General features: G+C 42.6%; 3 protein-coding genes across 6 annotated transcripts; 2 read left to right on the forward strand and 1 right to left on the reverse strand.

The window, feature by feature from the left end:
- The first annotated feature begins 230 nt into the window (after positions 1-230).
- On the forward strand, positions 231-5154 carry LOC139632766 (interferon-induced protein 44-like). 2 transcript variants are annotated; one of them, XM_071497952.1, is made up of 9 exons: positions 231-388; positions 1149-1655; positions 1920-1971; positions 2749-2944; positions 3198-3350; positions 3462-3633; positions 3839-3939; positions 4035-4211; positions 4439-5154. In XM_071497952.1, exons 2-9 carry the CDS (start codon positions 1175-1177, stop codon positions 4451-4453), a joined length of 1347 nt encoding a protein of 448 aa, XP_071354053.1. In that variant the 5' UTR covers positions 231-388; positions 1149-1174; the 3' UTR covers positions 4454-5154. The 2 variants fall into 2 exon arrangements, with proteins under 2 accessions (XP_071354053.1, XP_071354052.1); XM_071497951.1 differs by having other exon boundaries at positions 4035-5154.
- Positions 5155-5271: 117 nt separating this feature from the next.
- Positions 5272-7755, forward strand: LOC139632767 (growth arrest and DNA damage-inducible protein GADD45 beta-like). Its single transcript, XM_071497953.1, has 4 exons — positions 5272-5416; positions 5961-6062; positions 6189-6405; positions 6672-7755. The coding sequence occupies exons 1-4, from the start codon at positions 5379-5381 to the stop codon at positions 6774-6776; spliced, it is 462 nt and encodes a 153-aa protein (XP_071354054.1). The 5' UTR covers positions 5272-5378; the 3' UTR covers positions 6777-7755.
- A 1742-nt stretch (positions 7756-9497) lies between these two features.
- gng7 (guanine nucleotide binding protein (G protein), gamma 7) lies at positions 9498-20943 on the reverse strand. Of its 3 annotated transcripts, none has more exons than XM_071497954.1 (4): positions 20827-20943; positions 17356-17506; positions 15578-15693; positions 9498-15283 (listed from the first exon to the last, which is right to left on the reverse strand). In XM_071497954.1, the coding sequence occupies exons 3-4, from the start codon at positions 15656-15658 to the stop codon at positions 15158-15160; spliced, it is 207 nt and encodes a 68-aa protein (XP_071354055.1). In that variant the 5' UTR covers positions 15659-15693; positions 17356-17506; positions 20827-20943; the 3' UTR covers positions 9498-15157. The 3 variants fall into 3 exon arrangements, with proteins under 3 accessions (XP_071354055.1, XP_071354057.1, XP_071354058.1); XM_071497956.1 differs by lacking the exon at positions 20827-20943 and adding an exon at positions 20640-20811; XM_071497957.1 differs by lacking the exon at positions 17356-17506 and having other exon boundaries at positions 20827-20939.
- Between the last annotated feature and the right edge of the window lie 2940 nt (positions 20944-23883).

A 23883-nucleotide genomic window follows, 5' to 3' on the forward strand; every position in this document is an offset into this window, starting at 1 on the left:
GGGGGGGGCACTTCTGTTAAATTTGCTGCTGGACACAATAAAAAATGTGAAAAAAAAACCCAAAACAAACAAACAAAAAAAACCTAAATCATATCATCAGTTTACAAACCAATTCTTAAAGCAATCTTGCTCCAACATATATATTGATTTTATAAACAAATCTGTGAATTCGCTTTACAGGATCTTTAAGCATCGTCCTGGCCTCGGTTTTATTTTTTTATTTTTTATTTTTTCTTTATGGGCTGAATCCTACATTTCCACCGGCTGGAAACCCCCACAGGTTTCCCAGCACACAGAGACAAGACCCAGTTTCACTTCTGCTTGAGACACGTTTACTGAAGCACAGCGGTCTGCCGCGTCTTCCCCGCACCAGTCCCCCCTGCTGCAGGTGAGTTTGACTTCTGACCTCTAACGCTCAGGTACGACGGGGCTGTGGCGCAGCTCGGATTTGTTGAATCACTTTAGCGATTTGCAGTTTAGATTTTTTGTTGGACATTTGGAATCACGTAGGCTATTACTTTCGCTTTCTGTCTGAGGATTCTGGTTTTTTTCCACGACGATACGCCACCCGTGTGTGTTTTCAGGCACCTAACACGGCTGTGAGTTCGTTTGCAGCAAGAAAAAAAAGTTTCTCCTTTAGCTTTGGAAACATTTATTAATCGAGGTAAAACTGCAAATACCTCCTTATCTACCACCTTAACTGTGTCACACGATGACAAGGCAAACCTTTTATCAGTGATTTACTGCCTACTACACCCAGAAAGTGCACACTGTAAAAACCGCAACTTAGATTCTTTGGCCATAGATTTTATTTTATTATTATTTTTTTTTTAATATCAGCATTTAAAGTAGTTGAGGCATATTGTGGACATGGCAGAACAGTGTAAAGATAAAGCTTGACACATTAAGTCATTAAAAATGGGAAACCGTGCTCATTGATAAACCAAAAATTCAGGTGAGTGTAGTATAACTGAATTAATTTAACTTTCAAAATTCTCAGTTGTTCACTGATAAGTTGTAATACGTTAACAGAGGTAAAAATTCTGCGTCGGATAAACTCAAAGCCGAAGCTTAATTAGTTAAATGACTTAAGATTTTACTGTAAAAGAACTCTACCATCAGATCTAATCATTGTGCTGCATCCTCAGTTGTGTTTAGACATCTACCCTCCATCATGTCTGTGGTCACATCCGGCCTGTCCAAGGATCAGCAGAAGAGGCTGCACTCTCTCCTCGGTCATGTCAGACTCCACCTGCTCTACAAAGCCAGCGTCCACGGCTTCACAGCTGCTGATTTCCACGGCCGCTGTGACAAACAGGGACCCACTGTCATTGTCGCCTACAACGCCACTGGGTTCGTTTTTGGAGCTTACACTTCTAAAGACTACACCCAGTGTGGACAGGGCATCAATGACGAGCAGGCTTTCCTCTATAGCCTCAGGGGAGAGGGAAAAAAGCCGCTCAGGGTGGCGGGTATTAGTGGACAGTGTGCTTTCACAGATGTGCCCACTGGTCCAAATTATGGTGCTTTGGTGTTCCTGCATGAGGACAAACCTGTGCTCCAGTCCAACCCAGGGACGGGCTTCGTCTTTCAGGCAGCAGCGATGCACGGAAATGACTTAGCACTGACTGAGTTTGAAGTGTATCGAGTTGAAGGTGGGTGACAATAAGATATGGAAGGTGACCTTGTTACACAGGGTTATACTCTCAGAAAGAGACAATCTTTTCACACTTGACCCCTGAATTATTTCACAAGTCTAATGAACATGATTGATCTTTTTACATTGAATTAGACAAAGACGAGAAGAATATGAAAGTAAATACAGAATAAGAATTGCGTTGTCTCAGTAAAGTTAATTGGAGTGAATGAATATTGATGATTTGAATGAAATAAGCCAACAATGAATTGATTTCCTGCAGGTTTGGGAGATCTCCTGCCTAAACCCTGGAGGAAGATCCAGTGGACTGCAGAGTATGTAAAAACCTTTGATAACTTTGCCATTATGAGAGGTATCCTGTGGATGTGTTTTGTAAAATATACAAAGTTGTGATCAATTCAGTGTTTGACACCAAAACACACTATCTTTATCCTTAATTCTTAAATTTTGACAAACACGTTGAATTCATTTCCTTCCATCATAAAACATTTGAAAAGCATTTTTTTCTTCTTGAATCTCAAATAGATTTTGTGGGGTAGATTATGGGGTAGATTATGGGGTATTGTGTGTAGAATTTTTAGGTAAAAAATGAATCCATTTTAGAATAAGGCTGTAACATAACAGAATGTGGAAAAAGTGAAGCGCTGTGGATACTCTCCGGATGCACTGTACATCCTCTGAGCAGCTACTTCTTCAGGGCAGACTGGACTCTACAGTGACTCTGTATCAGAGAGTGACGACACAGGCCAACTGGGCCGGGGATAGCTAGTTAGCGTGCTGACTTAAGTAGAGGAAAATAAGTGATTTAAATAGATGCAAAACAAAGGGGTTGCTCTCCATCACTGGAGGCAACACTTGGTGAGTAAAGGAATGAAGTTCGATGCTGATGTCACAACGTTTCCTCAAGACTGGTAAGTAAACAGCTGTTAACGCAAATGTTGCCTTTTAAACTTGATGCCATTTTGTTCGTCATTTTACCTCAATTTAATTTGAAAAGTACATTTTATTTTAATCTTGAAAGTTTTTACCTTGCCGCAGTGATGTAGACCTAGATCCGTAAATGTGGTCTGTATCATTTCTGTTTCCTCTAGGAGAAGGCAGCAGTTGATGAAGGTCATCCAGAACTACAAGTCTTGCATCAAGACAGTTCATGAAGCCCGGGTGTTGTTGGTGGGTCCAGTCGGGGCTGGCAAGTCCAGCTTCTTCAACTCCATCAACTCGGCGTTTCGAGGAAACATGACGTCCCAGGCCATCGCTGGTACAGCAGGGCAGAGCGTGACCACTCAGGTACTGGAAAGAGTTTTATTTGTTGTACTACTCTGCTGATGTATCAAAGCAGATATTTCTCCTTTTTGCTCACAAGAACCTGACCATTAATTCACGAATCAAGAATTATGAAAATACCTGCAAAACTGCTGCATAATGTAGGTCATATCAGGGGTTTCAGTTCCTGAACTGCTTGTAATACGAATGCAAAAACTGTCTCCACATGCTCTAAACTGCACAGCATGTCCCATTGAATTATGTTTCACGTCCGTAGTTTCGCACCTACACCATCAAGGCAGGGAAAGGTGGTGAGGTTGTTCCTCTGATCCTGTGCGACACAATGGGGCTGGAGGAAAATGCTGATGTTGGTCTGGACATTGAGGACTTAGTCAACATCTACAAGGGGCATGTGAAGGATCGCTACCAGGTCTCCCATATAACTACTTGCCTCCAGCTTTATGTAACTGATTTAATGTTGAAACTGCAGGCTATTGAGTGATTAATAACAGATTTTTTATTTTTTTTATTTCTCTTTCAGTTTAGTCCCTCTGCTCCTCTCCTGGAGAGCGCTCCTGGCTTCAAGAAGCATGTCACTATCAATGACATGATTCACTGTGTGGTTTATGTGGTTGACACCTGCAAAGTCTCTCTCCTTACCCAGAAAATGCTGGACAAGTTTGCTACCATCCGTAAAAAGACCAACCAGCTGGGTTAGCAGTTGAATAATAAATATGAGACATTTTTATAACAAAATGCAATTTATAACCATAGTTTCATTTGTGTGATCTATTGGTATTAACCCTGCACATGTATATTTCCTTTGCTGTTTGCTCTAAGGGGTCAGTAAATTTTGAATGTATCTTCTCCTCACCTATTATTTTGTTCTGATTCGATTCCTCTCCTGATCTCTTGCAGGTATTCCTCAGATCCTCCTGATGACCAAAGTAGACGAGGCCTGTCCACTAGTGGCAGAAGACTTGAAGAATGTTTATAGCAGTGTTTACATCCAGAGGAAGGTAACACTTTTACAGTCAAATATAGAATTAGGTGGCAACTCGTTGTTCTGGTGTTGGTAACTTAATCCATGTGCATTTGTCTGGCTGCCTCCCAGGCACGGGAGCTGAGTGAGTCTCTGGGCATCCCCTTGTCCTGCGTGCTGCCGGTGAAGAACTACAGTGAGGAGCTGGAGCTGGACCAGGACACCGACATATTGCTCTTTTCTGCTGTGGAGCAGATGTTGAACTTCGCAGACAGCTTCTTTGAGAACCAGGATATTGACGATCACGAGGTGAATGATCGAATGGAGCTCTACAGATCCAACGATTATCCACGCACTGTCTTTGCACAACGCACTGAACAAAATATCGTCTGAAACACAGAGTATTGTCATTTATCCACACCTTATTCATTCAAGCTAATGAATCTGTCTATCAAATTCCATATAATATTTAATCAAATGCAAGGTTGTGTGAAAATGAAATCAATTTTTATGTGTTTGTTTTTCTTTGCCTGCAGCATAACAACAACTAAAGAAAAAAAGAATTGTGACAGTCAACAGTGACTCCACTTCTAAGACAACTTAGATTAAAAGAAAACAAGATGTTAAATGGACTTGGGGTGAGATTATTTTGTCAACTTTCAATTTCAGATATCAGAGACATTAGCAAACTGAACAGTTTTTTTTTTTTTTGGGTATTTGGGTGAGCTGGACCTTAAAAACCTTTTGTGTTGATGTGATTTCAGTCTTTTTTTTTTTGCTTTGGAGAAGATCAAAGGAGGTTTTTTTTTTTTTTTAATCACATGTGAACACTGTTTTCATTTTGAAACAATGTAACTGTCAAAATACTTAAGGTCCGGACTGTACGACTTCAAATTCCTGTGACTTTTAGTATTACAGTAGGACGATTACGCAGACCTTTCTTTCCCTCAGTTAGCCACTAGATGTCAGTCATTGTTTCATAATCACTGGTGTTTAGTTATGGAAACTTGGGACGTTATGAAAACAGGAGGATCTTGTTGCACAACTGTTTCCCACACATTCAACAAGTCTTTTTTTATATCATTTGATTTGTAATGATGAATTTCGTGAGAATCATGTGTTGTTTGTTTTTTTTTTTTCCCTGTAATGTCACACACACCACGAAGTCAGAATGACAAAGCAAATGAACTTGCGTGTTGTGAAAAGTCATCACTCATGTAACCAAACAAATAAACCCGCATGACAAAAAGAAGTTTTGTTTTTTTTTTTTTTTTTTGTTTTTTTTTTGAGCCAATTGCAAAACTCGGGTAATGTCGGTGCCGCCCTCTTCTCAGCCCCGGTATAAAGAGGGTGTCGCAACGTTGCCAACAACAAACGCTCCTCTTACGCGGACCGGGCATACCGAGGGAGTATTCAAATAACCGGACTACTTTCACGCTTTTTCCTCACTGGGATTAATCTTTGATCTTTAAAAACATGATTCCCGAGGAAAGCTTTGGATCCATCGAGAACAGGTGAGGTGTTTTGCTCGGGGGTCTCTGCGCTCAGCGTCAGTCTGAGCCATGTGGATGGAAATCATGCGCCGGACAGTCATCGTCCTTTGACCCTTGCGTCGGAGGCTGGCTGGACATATCGCAGTGTCAGAACTATGACCATATCACCATATATCTTTTTTAACCTATTAAGGTTTGAGAACATAAAAGCTTCACTTAAAAATTTGATGCATGAATAATATTTGAGTTCATAAAGTCTTGTGCATGCATGTTGCGCCACGCTCAGTTAGGTGCATGTGTGCGCCGTACAACTTAGACTTAAAATGTGAGTACCTCTGTAATGTGTCCCGGTCATCAGCGTTCAGCATAGCTGCTGAAGTCGAGATGACTTGTCATTGATTTTTAGTAGTAACAGTTAATTACGCTGATGAAGTGATGGGTCCGATTTGGAAAAGAAGAACTACAAAAAGTGATTGAGTTGACCAGAGTTTTGTTTTATTGCAGAATACAGAATACAAAAGGCTAACTGCTCTATTACCCCCCCCCCCCCCCCCCCCCCCTGCAGGATGCAGTCAGTCGGTCTGGCTCTGGAGGAGTTGCTGGTAACGGCTCAGAAACAAGACTGCCTTACCATTGGCATCTACGAATCAGCCAAACTTCTTAATGCGTGAGTTGGAACTATTTACTTTGGCTTCACAAGCATGTGCTTCTCTTTCTTTTTAACCTAACCGTCCCAGGCATGTGAGTGTCTGCCCAAAACTCACGAGTTTCTCTCTCTTTCCTTCCTCCTCAGAGATCCAGACAGTGTGGTCCTGTGTGTCCTGGCAGCCGACAATGAAGACGATGTGGCGCTGCAGATCCACTTCACCCTGCTGCAGTCGTTCTGCTGCGACAGCGGCATCACCATCCTGCGAGTCTCCGGCCTTCAGAGGCTCCGGCAGCTGCTGGGAGCGGTGGATGCCAACCAAAACCAGGAAGATCACGGAGACCTTCACTGCATGCTGGTTACGGTGCGTTGACTCAGCACAACAGTTGGCTCTTATGTAACTGAAAGTGGAAATGTATCACAGATCACTTTCGTGTAGTAGCTCAAATGTTGCTTCATACTCTTTCCAGTAAGTGAACAAAAGGTTATTGCACTTTCTGGAATCTGTCAGCTGTTTATCTATCATTTCCTTGGGATTTTATTCCTCTTTGTGAGTTTCAAATGCCATCTTCAGACCACATTCTCCTGAAAGTATGATCATGAATTTGATGTTGTATGTTTCCTGTGCAGAACCCCCAGGCTGACCACTGCAGGCTACAAGAGGTGGGAACCTACTGCCAGGAGAGCCGACGCCTCAACCAGTGGGTGCCTGAACTGGTCCTGCAAGAACGCTGAAGGGTCTGGCACCCAAATACACCAGGAAACACTTTCTGGGTTCAGATACTGATTAACTGAAGGAACTGATGCACATCAAGCGGAGATGTCCAGGGGGGGACTGAGACGGGCCGTCCTGGATGAGGACGAGCCGGAACCAATGACTCAGTGACACAGTCAGAGTGGAGACTGGGTCTATGATCAGTTTTGTGCAAAAGATACAGAAAGAAAAAGCAGATTCCCACCCAGGCCACACTGTTTTTACCTTGGCAGTAAAACAAAATCTGAGCTTCTACTTTGCGCTTCTGCTTTGCATACACCGTGAGTAGCACTCTGTTTACAGGGTGGGACATTAATCACCAGAGGAGTAGTAGCTTTGAAAACAAAACTTCCACACCCAAACTTGTTCCTGGAGCATCTGCGTATTACTATGGACAGCACAGGAATGCTGTAGAGGTGAAACTATGCCCGGCATTCCTGTGTATTCTAACATGGGAGAGGTCCATGGAGAGAAGGTGTGTGTGTGTGTGTGTGTGTGTGTGTGTGTGAATGTGTGTGAATGTGTGGTATGCGTGTAAAATGCTTGAGTCTTTCTTTAGAAAAGACTGGGCGTGCAGCGTGTGCGTTCCTGAAATGAACAGCTGAACCTGTGGAGGAACCGTCGCCATGGAAACTGAGATGAAAATGATGTTGGAGTTAAAGTCACACAGGATTTATTGGTGTTGCAGGACTGAAAAAAAAAACTGCAAAAAATGGCTCAGAACATAATGAATTTTGGTCAGAGGAGGACACAGATTGAACTGTGCTGATGAACAAGTTTGCTTCAAATTGTAATTGTACAGAAAAAGAAACCAGCCTATATCTTTGTGCCTTCAACAGGGAGAGCTACACTGTTATTAATAATTAATTTATTGATTGTATCAGTTGTTGGAGTAGCTATTTATTGTATGATTTTTTGCTTTGTTAACTAAGTCAATAAATTATTATGTTCATAATTCAATGCTTTATCAATTTTCATAACAAAGTGTGCATCATGCAACTACAGTTTACATTTGAGTTGAAGTAATGGGGAAAAAAAACGTGCACTGGGGGGCAAAGTCTTTGTCATTAACAGACTTGTATAAATTTGCTGCCAGGCTTCCCTGTTGTCGGTTACAGAGAGAAACTGGGGCGGAGGCAGAAACTCATTGTATTGGAACAAACAAAACAAGCAGATGCAGACCTACTGTGCCTACAAGCCAAGAAGCGGGGAGAAGAATTTGCAGGAAATATGCAAGTTGCCAGTCAGGACTTAAGATTTGACTTCTTGGATGTCATTTGCGGTCTTCCCTGCTTGTGTGCATGTTTTCCATCATATGAGTGACTAAACATGCAGACGCACGTTTCAAAGGGCTGAAGCCAAAAGCATGTGCAAATTACTTTTGGTGTAACCCCACCCATTCCACAGTATCTACTCATGATCAGGTATCAGGATGTTCCTGCAACACAGCATTAGTGGTTTGTCCTCTGCTCTGCCCTCCTTTCACTCTGTTGTGCTCCCCTGCTCCACCCTCCGCTCTCACATGTCTGGTCACAGCTCTGGCTGCACAGCAGAGGGGAAAGGGAACGTTCAGGCACATGGAACTCCCATTTGTTTACTATCCGCTGGACAGGGGAGTGACTGGCGAGGGTGGACTAACTTCTGATTGGCTGTGGTTCATCCACCCTCAATCCGATTGGCTTTGGCTTGCAGAGGGATCTGGGGGAAGTATGGTTTGAAACTTGGAGGAGACTCGTGACTGTTGAAGCACAGCTTCAAAGGGTACACAGATGCCCTGAGACAGAGGACTTGTTACAATGCATTCCTGTGAAATGACCCAACTGGGAGGCTTTACCTAGTCAGGCTCTTTGTTGACTGTGTTTAGTTTTCTGCACACAAAGTAGCCACTGGGCCAAGGAGCATGTGTGTGCATGTGCAATTATGTATCTTTACAGTCAGTGTGAGAAAAAGTCAGACCTCCCCTACTTGCACAGGGCAAAAGGAAAAAACTGAAATTCAATAAACTGCAGCTAATAATTAACAAGACTTTGTAATGCCCTGTGCTTTCAGCTAAATGCTGATGCCTAATACCAGCACTAAAATGCTGATGTTTAGCAGGGGTAATGTTTGCAATGTTCACCATCTAAGTTTAGCATCTTAGCAAGCTAAAATTTGCTAATTTTAGCACTAAAGACAAAATACAGCTTAGGCTGATGGGAATGCCAGCAGTCTCAGACAACTGGCCATAAATTTTGACATGATAAAGTTAGCTGATAACTAAGTTAATAAAATTAATTCTGAAGGAGCATTACATTTTATGACAATCCAGCCAATAGTTGTTGAGACATTTCACTTGCAACCACAAATGTCAACCTCATGGTGGTGCTAAAGGGAAAGCAGGGGGATCATCAAAGAGAGACAAATGCATCTTCTGGGAACCTTGAATGTCCCAGATGTCTGTGACAAATTTTGTGTCAATCAATCAAGTAGATGCTGAGATATTTCACAGGACAGGTGTACTCTGAACTGCTGGTGGTGTTAAAGGAAAAGATAGGGGATTTCCAAAGTCATCAGGATTCATCCCCTGGGGACCATAAATGTTTGTACAAAATTTCCAGTAGTTGTTGAGATGTTTCAGTCTGGACCAAAGTGGGGAACCGATCAACCGAGAGATTGAAATTAGCATCCCTTAGCTAAAAATAAAACGTACACAAAGGCACGTGTTATTATATCATCTTTTTATTAATGTTATCTACTTCTCAATATCGTCTTTTTTAACAGCAATATCCACAAAATATTAACAGTGTGCAAGAAAACATGAGTTATGGCACATCAGAGAACAGTTACAAAAAATAGATATATTTTCTTCATAATCAATCAAGGCAAAAAGATACATATACTGTATGCATACACAGGAGATCAGAACACAAAAGATGAGTCTCGGGAAGGGCTCAGAGCTGATTCTGTGATGTTTGATATGAAAGTCCAACAGCGAGGAGCCTCAACTCTCCCCACCTGACCAGTTATAAATCTCACCGTGCTCTGGGTTTGTGTCACGGCACCAGTGGATTTCCATCTCGAGCCGTGTGTTCTACTTTAAGACGGTTCATTCTGTTGATCTGATAACCCCAACACCAGCATTAACACAATATACGCCACTATAAGGCAAACTGACAACCAACCAATCAGTAAAAACTGTCAGCCGAACCATCAGTTTAGGCTGGCTATCTCTGATTGTAAGCCCAACCAGCAATGGAATGATTGAAAAACAATGATGATAAAAAAAAAAAACAGCATCTGTCAGACACCATCAGGACAACATCAGTGTATGTATGTGTGTGTGCTGATACGATATGCATGCATGTTTTATCATGTAAGTCCTCTGCAGTTGTAATTCTCTTTGAGTTTAGATGTAAAAAAATAACGAGGAGCTTTATTTCCTTTCGGAAATACTTAGAATGATTCTGTCATCTCCTAAATCTTACAATAGATCATGGTCAGGGAAAATCAATTTAACCTAGATTAGTAATTTGGAGTAACTTCCTACCTGTTTAGTTATTATATTTCTTCTGCTGGTTCCTTTTCCTCTTTAATTATCTCCACAGATAAGATAAAAGAATTTATTTAATTCAAATGAACAGTTTGACATCTTGAGAAGTACACTTGTTTGCTGTCTTGCTGAGGGTTAGACTCGAAGAACAGACTCTTCCGTGTGCATTTGCTAAATATAAAGCAACAGCCAGCAGCTGGTTAGCTTAGCTTAGCATAAAGACAGGAGACCAGGGGGAAACAGCTAGCCTAGCTTTGTATGAAGCTAACAAAATCAGCCCACCAACACCTCTAAAGCTCACTATATAACACATTGTATCTCATTTGTTTAATTTGTAAAGAAAACAAAGTGTAAAAAGTCATGCTGCGGTTTTCACAGGGTTTTATGAGCTGGATTATTTCTTGGTTGGGTGCAATGATGTAGTGGAGTCTCCACAACTTAATGACTACAACAAGACTCAATAAGATACAACAAGTTAATTAGTGACCTTTAGAGGTGCTGGCTGGCAGATTTTGTTCCCTCTGGACGGAGCCAAAACTAGCTGCACCTCCCCATTTCCAGTCTTTATGCTAAGATAAGCTAACAGGCTGCTTACTGTGGCATCATATTTAACAAACCCACATGAAAATGGGATCAATCTTATAACCTAACTCTCTGCAAGAAATCAAATAAGCAAACTTCCCAAAATGTTATACCATTCCTTAAAGTTACTAAGGCTTAAATAAGTGGTGAAATAGACTGCAGCTAATTTAATATAGCTTCAGTAAAAAATAAAGTATTTAAATAAGTGGATTTGTCATCTATTATTCTAGTTATTATTGGTCATCACATAAAAAAATTACTTCCCACACGTCAACTGAATAATTTTAGCATGTGACAGCATCCAATTTAAAGCCGCTCCAAAATGTGCGCACTGGCCGATGAAAAGAGCAAGTGGAGGCTGTACGTGCTGTTCTGACTCACACAGGGTCACGTGATCACACTCCTCTGGTCAGAATCACTCTGACCTGGAATTGCAGGGCTGCAGTACTGTAACATTATGATGACACTGCGCAGCACTAAAGGCCCTGCATGTTCTTTGCACAAGAGTCTTGCTTGCAAATAAACAAATGCACGCACACACACACACACACACACACACACCTCTATTTTCTCTTCTCTGCCTACTGCTCTGCCAAATCATTTTTTCAGCTACCAAACACTAGCATCCAACACACACCCCCCCACACACACAGAATTGCACACAAACACAGATACCCACAGCCTCCACTATGGCCTTTCTCCAGCTCCTGCTCTCTCTCTCTCTACTTTGGGAACGACCTGCTCTTTGTGTTAGGAACAAAGGCAAATGAAGGATGAAGCAGGGCTTTATATCAGGATCTGATTAACAGGGATGCTAATAAGAGATTCAACCTTGTATTGTTTCATCAAGTTGCACTTTTTAAAGGATTAGTTTAACATTTGGGGGAAATATGTTTTTTGCTGAGATTTAGATGAGAGAATTTATACCACTCTCATGTCTGTACGTTAAAAATCTAAGATACAGTCAGCAGCTGATTAGCTTAGCTTAGCATAAAGATTGTAAACAGGGGAAAAACAGCTAGCTTGGCTGTGATCAAATCAGCCTACTAGCACCCCTATAGCTGAAAAAGTGAAACATGTATTTTTTTTCCAATTACATGAATTTAACATTGTGCCTAAATTAGCAAGTTTCAGTGATGTTGGCTGGCATATTACATTAGCTTTGGACAGAGACAGGCCAGCTGTTTCCCCCTGTTTCAAGTCTTTATGCTAAGCTATGCTAACTGACTGCTCAAGATAGCTTCATATTCACCCTACCCACACAAGAGTGGCATCAATCTTCTTCTCTAACGCTCAGCAAGAAGGCAAAATACGTGCAAAGATACAAAAATATTGAACTATTACTCTACAGACAAGCTTGCCAAAAGGTACCTTATTTCAAGATTCAGAGCACTTTAGGGCTAAATGCAAGACTAAATTACTTTTTAAGGTGTCCCTGGTGGTTGTCCCTTTAACACGCACCCTCTCAGATGAGTAGGTGCGGACCCATTAACACATAAACAACTCCTCACCTCTCACCACTTCCAGGAAAGCTCCTGACTCCCAAAGGCAAGTGGAACAGGTGGGTCATATTGACCTAGTGATTAGAGAACAGAAAAGCAGTGGGCTCAACCCCCATGACAGTCTATCACCAGCGGTAAGTCCTCTTTAAGTGACCCCGCCCTGCTCTGTCACTGTAGCCTATGTAACTCCTGACAAAAGCCAAATGCTAAAGTGTAAATAGGATGGCACAAAGCTCTCTTCTTTCAGCAATTAACTGTCAAAAACAACCTCTCGGTGCCAAGCCCTCACAGCTCCTTTAACTTTTGACCTCTGACAATCATCCCACAGGCCTAACAAGCAACTGCAAGAGAGGGTGTAGGTGTGTGTGTTATGTGTATGTGCGCGTTGTCCTCGTTGTCTGGTCACCCACCATAACCAACACTTGAGAAAAAACATAAAATCTGTGGGCTGCTCTGGTGTTACAGGATAGATCAGGAGGTTGGTTTTTGCCACTGGAATGAGGTCCGATGTTGATTCATCCTCTAACAGGACATAATCCTAAACGTAACAGGGCTTGCGTTTCTAGCTTACATTTATTTAAGCCTCATCAGGTGGTTGTATTTGTATCTGTGGTTAAAACCAACCTCCGCTATCGCAAGCCTCTAAACCCTGAATGACAAAAACAAATAAAAAAATAAATGAAGACAGACGAGATCCTGACTGACAGAACAGAATAAGTAGTACTAAAAAAATCCAACATCCACAGAGGGGGATTCTGTGTTTAGATTTTGTATCTTACAAACACTGTACAGGATAATACTCAACTGACCAGGTTCCATGGACTCCATAGAAAGAAGAAAACTCAAACATAAACCCAAAACATCTACTCTTCAACTTATCACTTCTGCACATGTCTGAAAGAAAGTTTATACACTTAGTTTGTTTCTCTTAACTTCATTTTTTTCCCACTCCATCTTCAGTTTTTACAATCAAGTTTGGTTTTTCAGAGAGGACGAGCGTTGTGGAGGAGAGGAGGAACTAAGAGGGGACCGCCGGCTCTTACTGATCCAGACCCTGACCAGTGTGAGCTCACATTAAAGCGAGCTGTTATACTGGGGAGACTGGAAACTGACGGGTAAAAGACGGGTAAAGCCAGGCAGTATTTATTCTACCTAATTTATAGCCAGGATTATTATGCATTAAAACAACACCGCCCGTCTCTACAGGGGAGGCAAATAAAAGACACATCTTTGCACTATCCAATGCAATCTATCTCTTCTTTTTCTTTCCTTTTATCTTAAAAAAAAAACTGCCAGTGAAAAGAATCCAACATGAGCGGACAAGGTAGGAAATGGAAAGCTTTGTTTTTACTTTTTGGGACAGCTTCATTTTTAGTTTTTAAGTTAGGACTTTCTCCCCCAGCCTTGCAGTCCTTCCAGACTGATTCTCGAGTGTGGTCAGTCTGCGACCTCGCCCTCTCTCAGGGTAAAGCACAGGGAGGCTTGATGTACAGTAGAAACCCTTGTTTAAGATTCTAGCAGGTACCTGGTTAGATGTTACCTCTGGCTTACAATCAGAGCTCCTGTTGTTTCACTAATACTAGCAGGAAAAGAAACCTGATCAGCCAGGGGCAACACCCATGTAAAAGCAAAACAATCAAAAAAAAGTACAGTATTATCTGTTAAGTAATGCTTCAACAAAATATCAAACATTACATTGAGTTCACAAACAAGTATTTCTTAAGAAAAATGCAGTAAACGTCCGGGGTTAATAGCTTGAGTTCTGTGTCGAGCTGTGTTTCCCTCATAGGTGCAGATCTGAGGTCAGGTTAGACATCAATTTTAGCCAACAGCAGCCACCATAAACTGCTGTGGGATCCGTGACAGCAGATCAGCATCTAGAGACGACTTTCTGTACAGGTTGGCACAGCTGGAGGTTTGGCTAAAGGCTGCAGACGGCCATATTGAGGCCACAGGCAGAGAAGGTCTGCTGATACAGGTTTGGGTGGGAACATGCTATAGCCCGATAAAGGCAAAGGCTTTAGCCACTTGCTCCAAAAAGGCCCCGCCATGATTTAGCTCAGGCAAGTCTGAGGACAAAGCTCTCGGACCTTTTTAACTCCCACATTAAAAAAAGAAGCATTTATTGAGCTTTTAATGGGACACCAGGTCGTGTTTGGCACGGTTTGCAGAAGCGCCTACCTCCTGTTTCTGTTGCCCACATGCATCCTCCCACTCCCTGCCTATGGCACAGCTGTCCATCCTTCACCCGGCCCCTCATTTCATGACAAAAGAAGGAAAAAGAAAAAATCCCGTTTTCCTACTGATTATTAATGTCCAAATCCCTTTTCAAGTTAAGCTGACACTTGTAGTTAATTTACCAGCATATATGAATATTACCAAAGCACCTTGGATCATACTCAGTGATATACTGATCTCAGCCACTGTGAGCACATGATACCTGCCCCTTAGCTGTGGCTTTGGGGTATGGCGCTTTTCCAGAGTGGCTATTTTGGGAGTTTGTGTTCCTATGTGTGTGAGTGTGTGTCTGTGTGTACTAGATACAGCCCTGTATCTATAAGACTGGACAGGGCTGCTTGAAGTTGTGTATTTGCATGTGTGTGTCTGGGGAAGTCTGGGGATCAATTTAGGTACTGAATGTGTACATTTATGTGTGAGTGTGTGTGCATGAGTGTATATGTATGTGTGTGTGTGTGTGTGTGTGTGTGTGTGTCTGTGTGTGTGTGAGGGCAGGAGGAGAGGAGCGCAGCTATAGGATGATGCAGGGTTTCTTGTCCTTGAAAGGGTTTTCGGAGGTGGGAACCCCAACCAGCAGAGGGTCGCTACGAGCGTGCTGCTCACAGTAACTCATTAGGTCTGCTGCTGCTTTGGACACCTGACGAGAAAGAGGAGGAGGTGAGGGAAGGCCAGAGGGGAGGAGAGAAGAGGGTGAGAGGACAAATTGGGCGAGTGTGGGGAAAAGAAAAAGATGATGGCAGATGATTGAGGACAGTAGAAAAAGAAGTTGAGAACAGAGGATAAAACAGAAGAAACAGGAGGAAGAAGAGGATAAAAAGGTGAAACGGGAGAATGAGGGAGGAAAGAGGGAGGGGGGTAAAGAGTATGGTCAGATGTGATGGGCTGAGTACACACAAACAAACACACATGTGGCAGTAAACAATCGTCCTACCTTGATGCGTTCAATCCCTGCCTCAATCCTCAGCTGTTCCACCAGTTTCCTGGCCTGGGCGATATTATTAGTGGTAGACATACTGATCCATCAGAATACACCAACACAGGAGAAAACTGAATGAGGGCGAGAGAGAGAGAGAGAGAGAGAGAAAGTGAGCTGAAAAAATGTTCACTATGCAGACTATGATGGATAATTTCATCAAATATGATGGCACGCCCTAGGTGGAGATCACAAAAACTCCACTTTGGATCATAGTTTTGCATGTGCACACCCTGACGTGCTCTCGCTTTGTGTTGATCCGTATGTAACCAGAACAGTGGATTATCCCAGTAACCTATAGGTGAGTTGTGGTTTTACATTGAAATTGCAAACATACAGAAACACTTTGCTTTAAGTTCCTTTTAGTATTTGAACATTTAATAAATGCTTTGTGACTAATATAGCTGTAAGCAATATTCAATGGTAATTCCAAAGATGAAGACATATTTTTTATTATTACATCTATGTTTTGCCATGTTATGTCATTTATTGTCTGCTAATACACCAGCCTCCACGTATATCTGCTGACAGCTACACTGTAGTGTGTTATAACCGTCTATGCACTTATGCTTATGAATACTGAATAGGTGGAATTTCTAACATACATACGTGCACATGTATACGTACACCTGTACATGTAAAAATATGTCACATAAAAGATAAATTTGTTGTGGCCACTCATGTTATAGATAATGCTAGTGGTGGTGTAACTCCTACTTCACCACATCTCAGAGGAATATATTGTACTTTTTCTACATTACATTTATCTGATAGATATGATAACTAATTACTGTGCAGATTATACTATTTCATATGATCAGATGATAAAATATCATGGATTAACCATGGTCATAGATTAAACTACACTAACACGATGCTTACCCGTCGCTGCATCAGGATTAATGATCAAATAATGCAATTCTTTATGAAATACTCTCACAGGGGCCATTTCTTCTGCATTACAAGTACTTCTACTTTTGATACTTTAACTAGATTTTGGTGATGACACTTCTGTACTTTTAGTTACGAAAGATTTTAAATGCAGGACAGTGACAGTGCTAACCACTGCATCACTGTGCCGCCACATAGGACCTTAGTAATTGATTGTTTTGACATTGTGACGCTAATTTTGAGTTTTCTCCAAACGTTTCTTTATGCAACAAACAACCTATATATTTTTTATTAATGAAACAATAACATTATGATTTACAGTAGCCTCTGTGTTTAGTAGCATTCTGAACATTGCATCGATATCGTATTGATTGATTAAGCGAATCACCATTTAACTCATCAATAGCTCCGTCCAGGGGACTGTGGGGCCTCAGTTGTAGATTTATAGCACCACTGTGAGGCGAATCCATGGTGGTGCAACACCAGTAATTGAGAAAATATGGAAACATGGCAGATTCTTCCTTAAGCACTTAAGCATTATTGGAACAACGTTCATCATTTATGCTGAGACTTTACAACACATACTGTAAATACAGGCAAAAACACACAGATCAGTGAATATTTAACAGCTCGTGTGGAAATAGGGACAGTACATCCAGGCTGAGATGAACCTTCTGGATAAAAACACCTGCTGTTGTTTTGTGAACGAAACATTAAAATAAACCCTCATTCATTGTTTTCCCTGTCTCCAGGAATTGTGATCAGGCCGTGTTAATTCACAAGGAAGCTGGATTAAGATCAGTGGAACTAATTTTACGGACTGAGTGAACAAATAAGAGTATTACCTGACTGGTGGTTCGCAGACAGGACTCTCTCTGAACACTAACTGTGACTGGATGGAGAGGTTCGATCTGAGAGGCGCAGGGACGGCCGTAAAACAGTTGCCAAGTCAAAACGACAGAGCCGGGGGATGGCTGAGCTCACATTGGCTTGACTCTGAGTAGAAGGAGAACAGGTGACATGAACAGGTGATCTGGCTTCAAGGTTATAAAACTAAGATAAAGCTAACTTATATTTTACACATTTCAAAATGTTAGTTTCCATATGCTGTTGTGCATACCTGGGGAGGTGAATTAAGTTCATCAATTACACCAGTTAGAGAGCTCTCAAACTATCCCTCATTTTACTTAGGATCTGGTGGAACCACGTTATACAACCAGAGGTGAATGAAACTGCACATTTTCAATAATGAACCACTAACATTTTCAGATCCTGAGGGTGGAATTTGCCCCAATGCCAAACTGGCATCATCAGCTTTATCGTCCATGTAACAACATCCGTCATCACAACTTCATCTTTCTTCACAAAAGCGCCAGTAATAGCACTTCACTGATCAGATGGTGGGACATTCCCGCTTTCCCTTTCAAGTTTTTTCATACCCTTTGGTTGACAAATCTTATTAAAGACTCCTAAAAACCTGCAGTTTCTTTCCTCTACACAGCGTAGTTGAAAGAACCAGTACATACGATCAAAACACACCTCGCTCTCCACATACATCACTATGAGTGTGTTACGACTGTGTCTCTCAGTCTGTCGCTCAGTCTGTCACCCTCCTTCCCGGGGAGAGAGTCCTGCTTTAATTACTCCTACTGTGGAGTAGCTCAGAGATTCATGTCTGTAATTAGGCTTTTTTCGTGTGTGTGTGTGTGTGTATGTGTGTGTGTGAGAGAGAAAGACAGAGAGAGAGAGAGAGAGAGAGAGAGAGAGAGAGGAAGAAATGAGGGAGTCAATAGACTTGTATTATAACAGCTGATAATTCTCTCTCTTTCTATCTCTGCACACTCATTTGCATTATTATACTTGTGAGGACACTCAGTGACTGTCCTGCAGCCTACCCCTACTTCGTATCCTAATCCTGGCTTTAACCCTGAGTCCAAATTCTAATGTCAACAAGACCCTTAGTGGCAAAATGCCAAAACGCCCTTCAGCGGGTTTCCCCTTTTCTTTGTGCCCTTGTCTTTTCACATGAACTTTGTTTGCTGACTTGTTTTTGATACTTATGAGGACATTACATTGAATGAAATGACTTCATTGAATGTTAAGGGTGGATGTATGGATTCCGATGATACGTCTTGCTTTGAGGATCAATACTAGCGTCACTATAACTGATACAAAAAAACAAAAAAACCCATGAACAAACAGAACAACAGGAGGAAGAAGTCCCCTCCAAATTAGTGTTAGATTACATCATGTTCTGGGCACATGGACGTTTGTTGCTCTTTGTTAGCAGGGATGCAGTTAAGTAGTTACCATATCATAGTGACACATAGCACGTGGCTCTCCTTACATTAGTCACTCCACTGGTGAAATGTTTAGCTGTTGGTTTTGTTAGTGGTGATTCGGGCCCTTTCAGGGATGTATCCACCAGCCCTGTTGGAAATTTACCCTACCTTTAACCTAACCACTGCGTCCCTGACCACTGAGCTGAATATAAACCTAATCGTAACAAAAAGCACTAAGAAAAACCAAATAATAATTAAATAAAGCAAGTTTTAACCCTAAAAGGTAATGGTTTGCCTCCTGTCCCCTAACGGGAGGTATGTGTCCCCATATTGTGACTGTGTGAACAGATTTATGCCCCTAAAATGTGTTTCACGCACTTTTCCCATCACAATAAACCGCATGCTGGTCAGTTTCTGTCAGGGTTTAAGGAGTGTCCTGACATCAGCCCATAGCTGCACCACTGACAGCCAACAGATGAAAGTATCTACTGAAGAGACACACAGAAATAACAGCGACTACTTTAACATCCAGCAACACCACACACACCACAGCCTCCATAATCAACACAGAGTGGGATGAACAATGTGAACACCACAAGCTAGTTGTTCAGTGCCATATGCTGCAACATGCTCTTATTTGGAGTGTCTATACCTGCTGTAGGCTCAAAGTGACACCATCTCCTACAAACAGAAACTGGGATCATGTTGAAACGATGTGACAACACTCGCCTCCTCTTCGATTGCAAACTGCTGCAACTTTCACATGAGGAGGTTTTGTGTTTTTAAAAGTGAGCATTCAAATGCAGCTGATGGTTTTAAGTGTGCATATTACCGAGAAACGTGGGAAGTCGCAGTGACACACCTTTAAGAGGTAAATGACCTGGATCACTATTCTTTTCTTTTTTTTTTTTTTTTTTAACACTTTCGAGACATTATAAGCCTCGTACTTTGATTTCTTCAGCCTGTTGATTTTTCAAACTTTCTGCTATGGCGCATTCCGTGCCGAGGGAGGGAAGCTGTAGCCTCCAAACCAGCACAAACACGAATTCCTTGCCCCTCCATAGCCACATCTCTCCTCTCCTGCGCCTCCAAATCGAAAACGTTATCTTGAAAAGCCGGAGCACAGAAGCAAAGCCTATACAGTAAGCTGGTCATTTGTCTTGGCCTGGACTAATAACATCACCAGAGCTGGACAGGCCGCGGCCAGCAGCGAGCCCACGGCCGCTCTCAAGACGCGCAAAAATGCATCAATCCTTATTGATCCTAGCAGCTCCTGAGCGGTGATCGGGCCTACAGTACGAAGCCATGTCCTCCACTATAGGCCCCGCTCGCTGCTCCACCGTGTGAAAACACAATGCGGGCATTTTGATGGATAGAACAGCATGTCCTCTCTCTCCCATGGCTATCCACACACACACACACACACATACACGGATACATACATACACACGCATACGCACAGGCGCGCAGTCACAGGCAGACCTTGTGCACATATCAAAGCCAGAGATATTTTCCAAAGTGAAGACCAGACTAGACCGCTTCAGGTCTGCAAAAAAAAAAAAAGAAAAAAAAAAAGGCCCTGATTGTTAGCCGTGGGAGCAGGGTGGTGACATGTTTTGAGGGAGGCAGGCTCCAGGAGCCAATATAAACCCATCCAGCGACAATGGGCACAAGGCTGGAGCGCCTTTATGTTCCGCTATTATGCAAATTGATCGCCATACGGCCTACTTCAGCATATTACATCCAGAGGTTTTTTTTTTTTTTTTTCGTTTTTTTTTTTTTTTTTTGGATACAGTGGCTTGTGCGTCCTCAGAGTCCAGCCGAGCTGTAGGAAATCTTCCACTGACCCTGTCCCCGGTCCTCCCCACCCTCTCTGCCGGCAAAGGGCTGGGGAAATCCGGATTCGTGACACTGATGGAGCCCCTCTCCGCTGCAGCCGCCCTCGGTGACGGGAAGCCGGGGTTGCAGAGGCGCACGGACGCGATACGATTATCATACACGGGGAGAAAAATACCCGAATATCTCCAAACTCACCTCCGAATGCGCTGTATTGGTGATTTAAAGGGCCAGATCCGCTGGTTTCTCACCCTCTCTGCTCGTTCACTCCCCGTCTTCACCGAGCCAAACGCCTCCCCCTCCGATACCAGTGTCTGTCCACTCCTCTACACACACCCCCTCCTCTCTTCCTCCCTTCCTCCCTCTCTCCTTCTCCCTCCCTCCCTCCATCCGATCCGGTGGCAGCAGCTTTAACCCAGGGGCTCCCAAACAAACATTTCCAGACATTCACACAGATCTAAAACGCTTCTTCCAAACAAGATGATTTTGACTGAGTACATGTTGCAATTATATTCTAATAAAGAAGGGGGAAAAAATCCTTAGAGTCAGAACTCCTACAGACTTGTAAATCTGGACCTTTTAAAGTGTATACAGGGCAACCCCATTCAAAATAAATATAGAAAATGTCATCCTCTACGTCCTATCCGTGTGTAAACCTTTATTTAACATTATTTTATTTGAGATGTTTAAAATACATCTTGCTGTATCTCCTATAAATCTCCCATTTTCCTCCTTTTTTTTTTTGGAGCCTTGATCTGTGGGACACTGGCTTAGAGGCTGAATGACATTTTCTTCCCAACAACAGATCTAATCTCTAATTTTTTTTTTAATCTATTGTAAACTGTAGCTGTTGGCTCAGATCCCAGGCAACTTATCAGACGGGCTACCACAAAATTTGCCTGATTATTTTCATTTCATATTAAAATCAACTACAAAAAAAAAACCAAAAAAAAAAAAAAAACCAAACGTTTTCCTTTCCTTTTTTCCTTCCTTATTCAAAATACTGTATAATCTATTGAAAATAATATGTCAGAGACATTTGAACATAATCAAAATATGAAAAAAGGCCTATACACAAAGTTATATCTATTTGCCAATCTAATTATAACATGGGATCATAGTATAGTATAGTATAGCCTACCCTAAACACAAAGCTGCTCTTCATAATTCTCTTTTCGTGCATGATTTTAGTGGAAATCAAAAATAATACCTCAATATCCCTTGAAGACTGTGGCGCACTGACCCTTATATATTTTCTGCACTAACTGTACTTCTGGAGGAGGGTTAGTGCTCAAACAAAGTGCTCTGGACTCTCCATTTCTCACCCATGCCAGTTTGACATATCAACAACCCACATCACAGCTCGGCTATGACCTTTGTTCCCTATCAGTCCAACCTGCGAGATGTCATTTGTTTCCTCTGACATGCACATCTGGATCTGTGTGCCACACGATGAAAACGACTCTTTCCAACATTGCGAGTCCATTGCGCTGTTCTGCAACACGGTGGCGCCATTGGCTCAGCCGTGGCTCCGTCTCCTCCAGGGAGGTGTGGGCCGCTCCTTCTCTTCCTGGCAGGCCCAGCGCAAACACGCGTCGTTCGTCTCCACCGAGCTGCAGGTCCACTCCTCCACACGGAGCTGAAAGTGCTGCATCTGCTGCATGGTTATTGGCTGGATTAGGACTGTTTGCTCTGCACTGGAGGGGACAAAGGTCTGATGTGTAGGATAAAATCTTATTTGCACGTATAATCTTTGTGTGGGGCTTTAACGCCAGGTGATGCTGACAGAGATGGAGACATATGGGGACGTCCAGGCTTAAAACAGTGCTGCTTTCATGCACACACACTTCCATGTCCTCTGTTTGGGAACCGTTTCAAGCTGCTTTTTATAACCACAGGAGAGCTATTTATAACTCACACACAGCACCGCATTGGCCTCATTTCCACTGACGTGTGAAATTATGCTGATGCCTATACATTTCTCTTACATTTCCTCAGCTTTTAGCTCCCTCTGTCTCCATCTCCCTCCACTGTTTTTCTCTCTCCCTCCCTCATCTGCTTCACTTCCTCCCTGCATTTCTCTCTGTGTCTCCCCCCTCCCTCTGCCTCCCTCCCTCTTGTGTGTGTTGTTGAGGAGGCAGCGGGTTACAGTGGATTACAGCAGGGCTCTTCATTTTCGAAGAAATAAGTGGTGGAACCCCATGAGTCACGACTTTAAGGATGCTCCCAGGCTGAAAAAAGGTGGTGCCTGAATCCACATACGCACGTTTTTAGTTTCCCTGCTCTGAAGGATGGATTACTAACCAGGCGAAGCGGGCAACTACCCAGAAGCCCCGCACCTCAGGGGGGTCCCAAATGCCCCAGGTCTGTTTGACCAACAATCAAACCCTCCCAAATCATGGGAAACACAGAAACTAGAAAATAGTCATATTTGAAAAACTGGTACCAGTGAATAAAAATTATTAATCAATTGTCAAAATTATTGCTGTTAATTTTCTGTCAGTTGACTAATTGATTGACCAGCTAATAATTTCAGCTTTATAGTAGCCTACTGATGGATTTCTGGCTGCCTGGAGGTCAGGAGGGCCCCAACAACTGATTTCTAACTGCCCCCCCAAGAGGTTAATCCGGCCATGCTTGCCCTTTGACTTAATACATAGTTCTCCCTGGATGTCTAGAGACACTTGTATGCCTGTGCGTGTGTGTGGGTCTCATTAAGATCCAGTTGAGGGGGTGCCACACTGACCTTGGGGGTGGGAGTTTTACTTCTTTCTGCTTTATACACCCCAGCAGCATCAGCATCAGCAGCAGCAGCAGCAGCCGGGGAGACCTCTGCCTGTCGTAACGCATCTCATTCCCCACCAGGGTCACACCACTCTATGATGCGACAACCATCATCAACGTCACTCAGTCTCCATAGCAACCTTGCTGGGCACAGCATCCCCAAGCAGATGGTAGAGGGTTAAGGGAGAAGTGAGAGTGAAAAGAGGAGTGGGAGACTGTGAAGTCAGCACCGCTCTCTCTCTCACTCAGTGTGTGTGTGTGTGTGTGTGTGTAATTTATTTGCGTTTTATTTGTAGTGTGAATTCAGCAAGAAGAAAACAAAAGCCCGTGGCCATACAAGCAGCTCTGTGAGGTTGTGCTCACAGGCCCAGCAGTACAGTAGCTAAATGCTAACATCAGCTTGCTCACACGCTCACAATAAAAATGCTAACCTGTTGATGCTACGCAGTTATTATGTTTAGCCTACTATAT

The sequence above is a fragment of the Trachinotus anak genome, unplaced genomic scaffold (assembly GCF_046630095.1).
Source record: "Trachinotus anak isolate AG129_WGS33_773 ecotype Australia unplaced genomic scaffold, CSIRO_AGI_Tana_v1 ptg000015l, whole genome shotgun sequence".
NCBI lineage: Eukaryota > Metazoa > Chordata > Actinopteri > Carangiformes > Carangidae > Trachinotus > Trachinotus anak.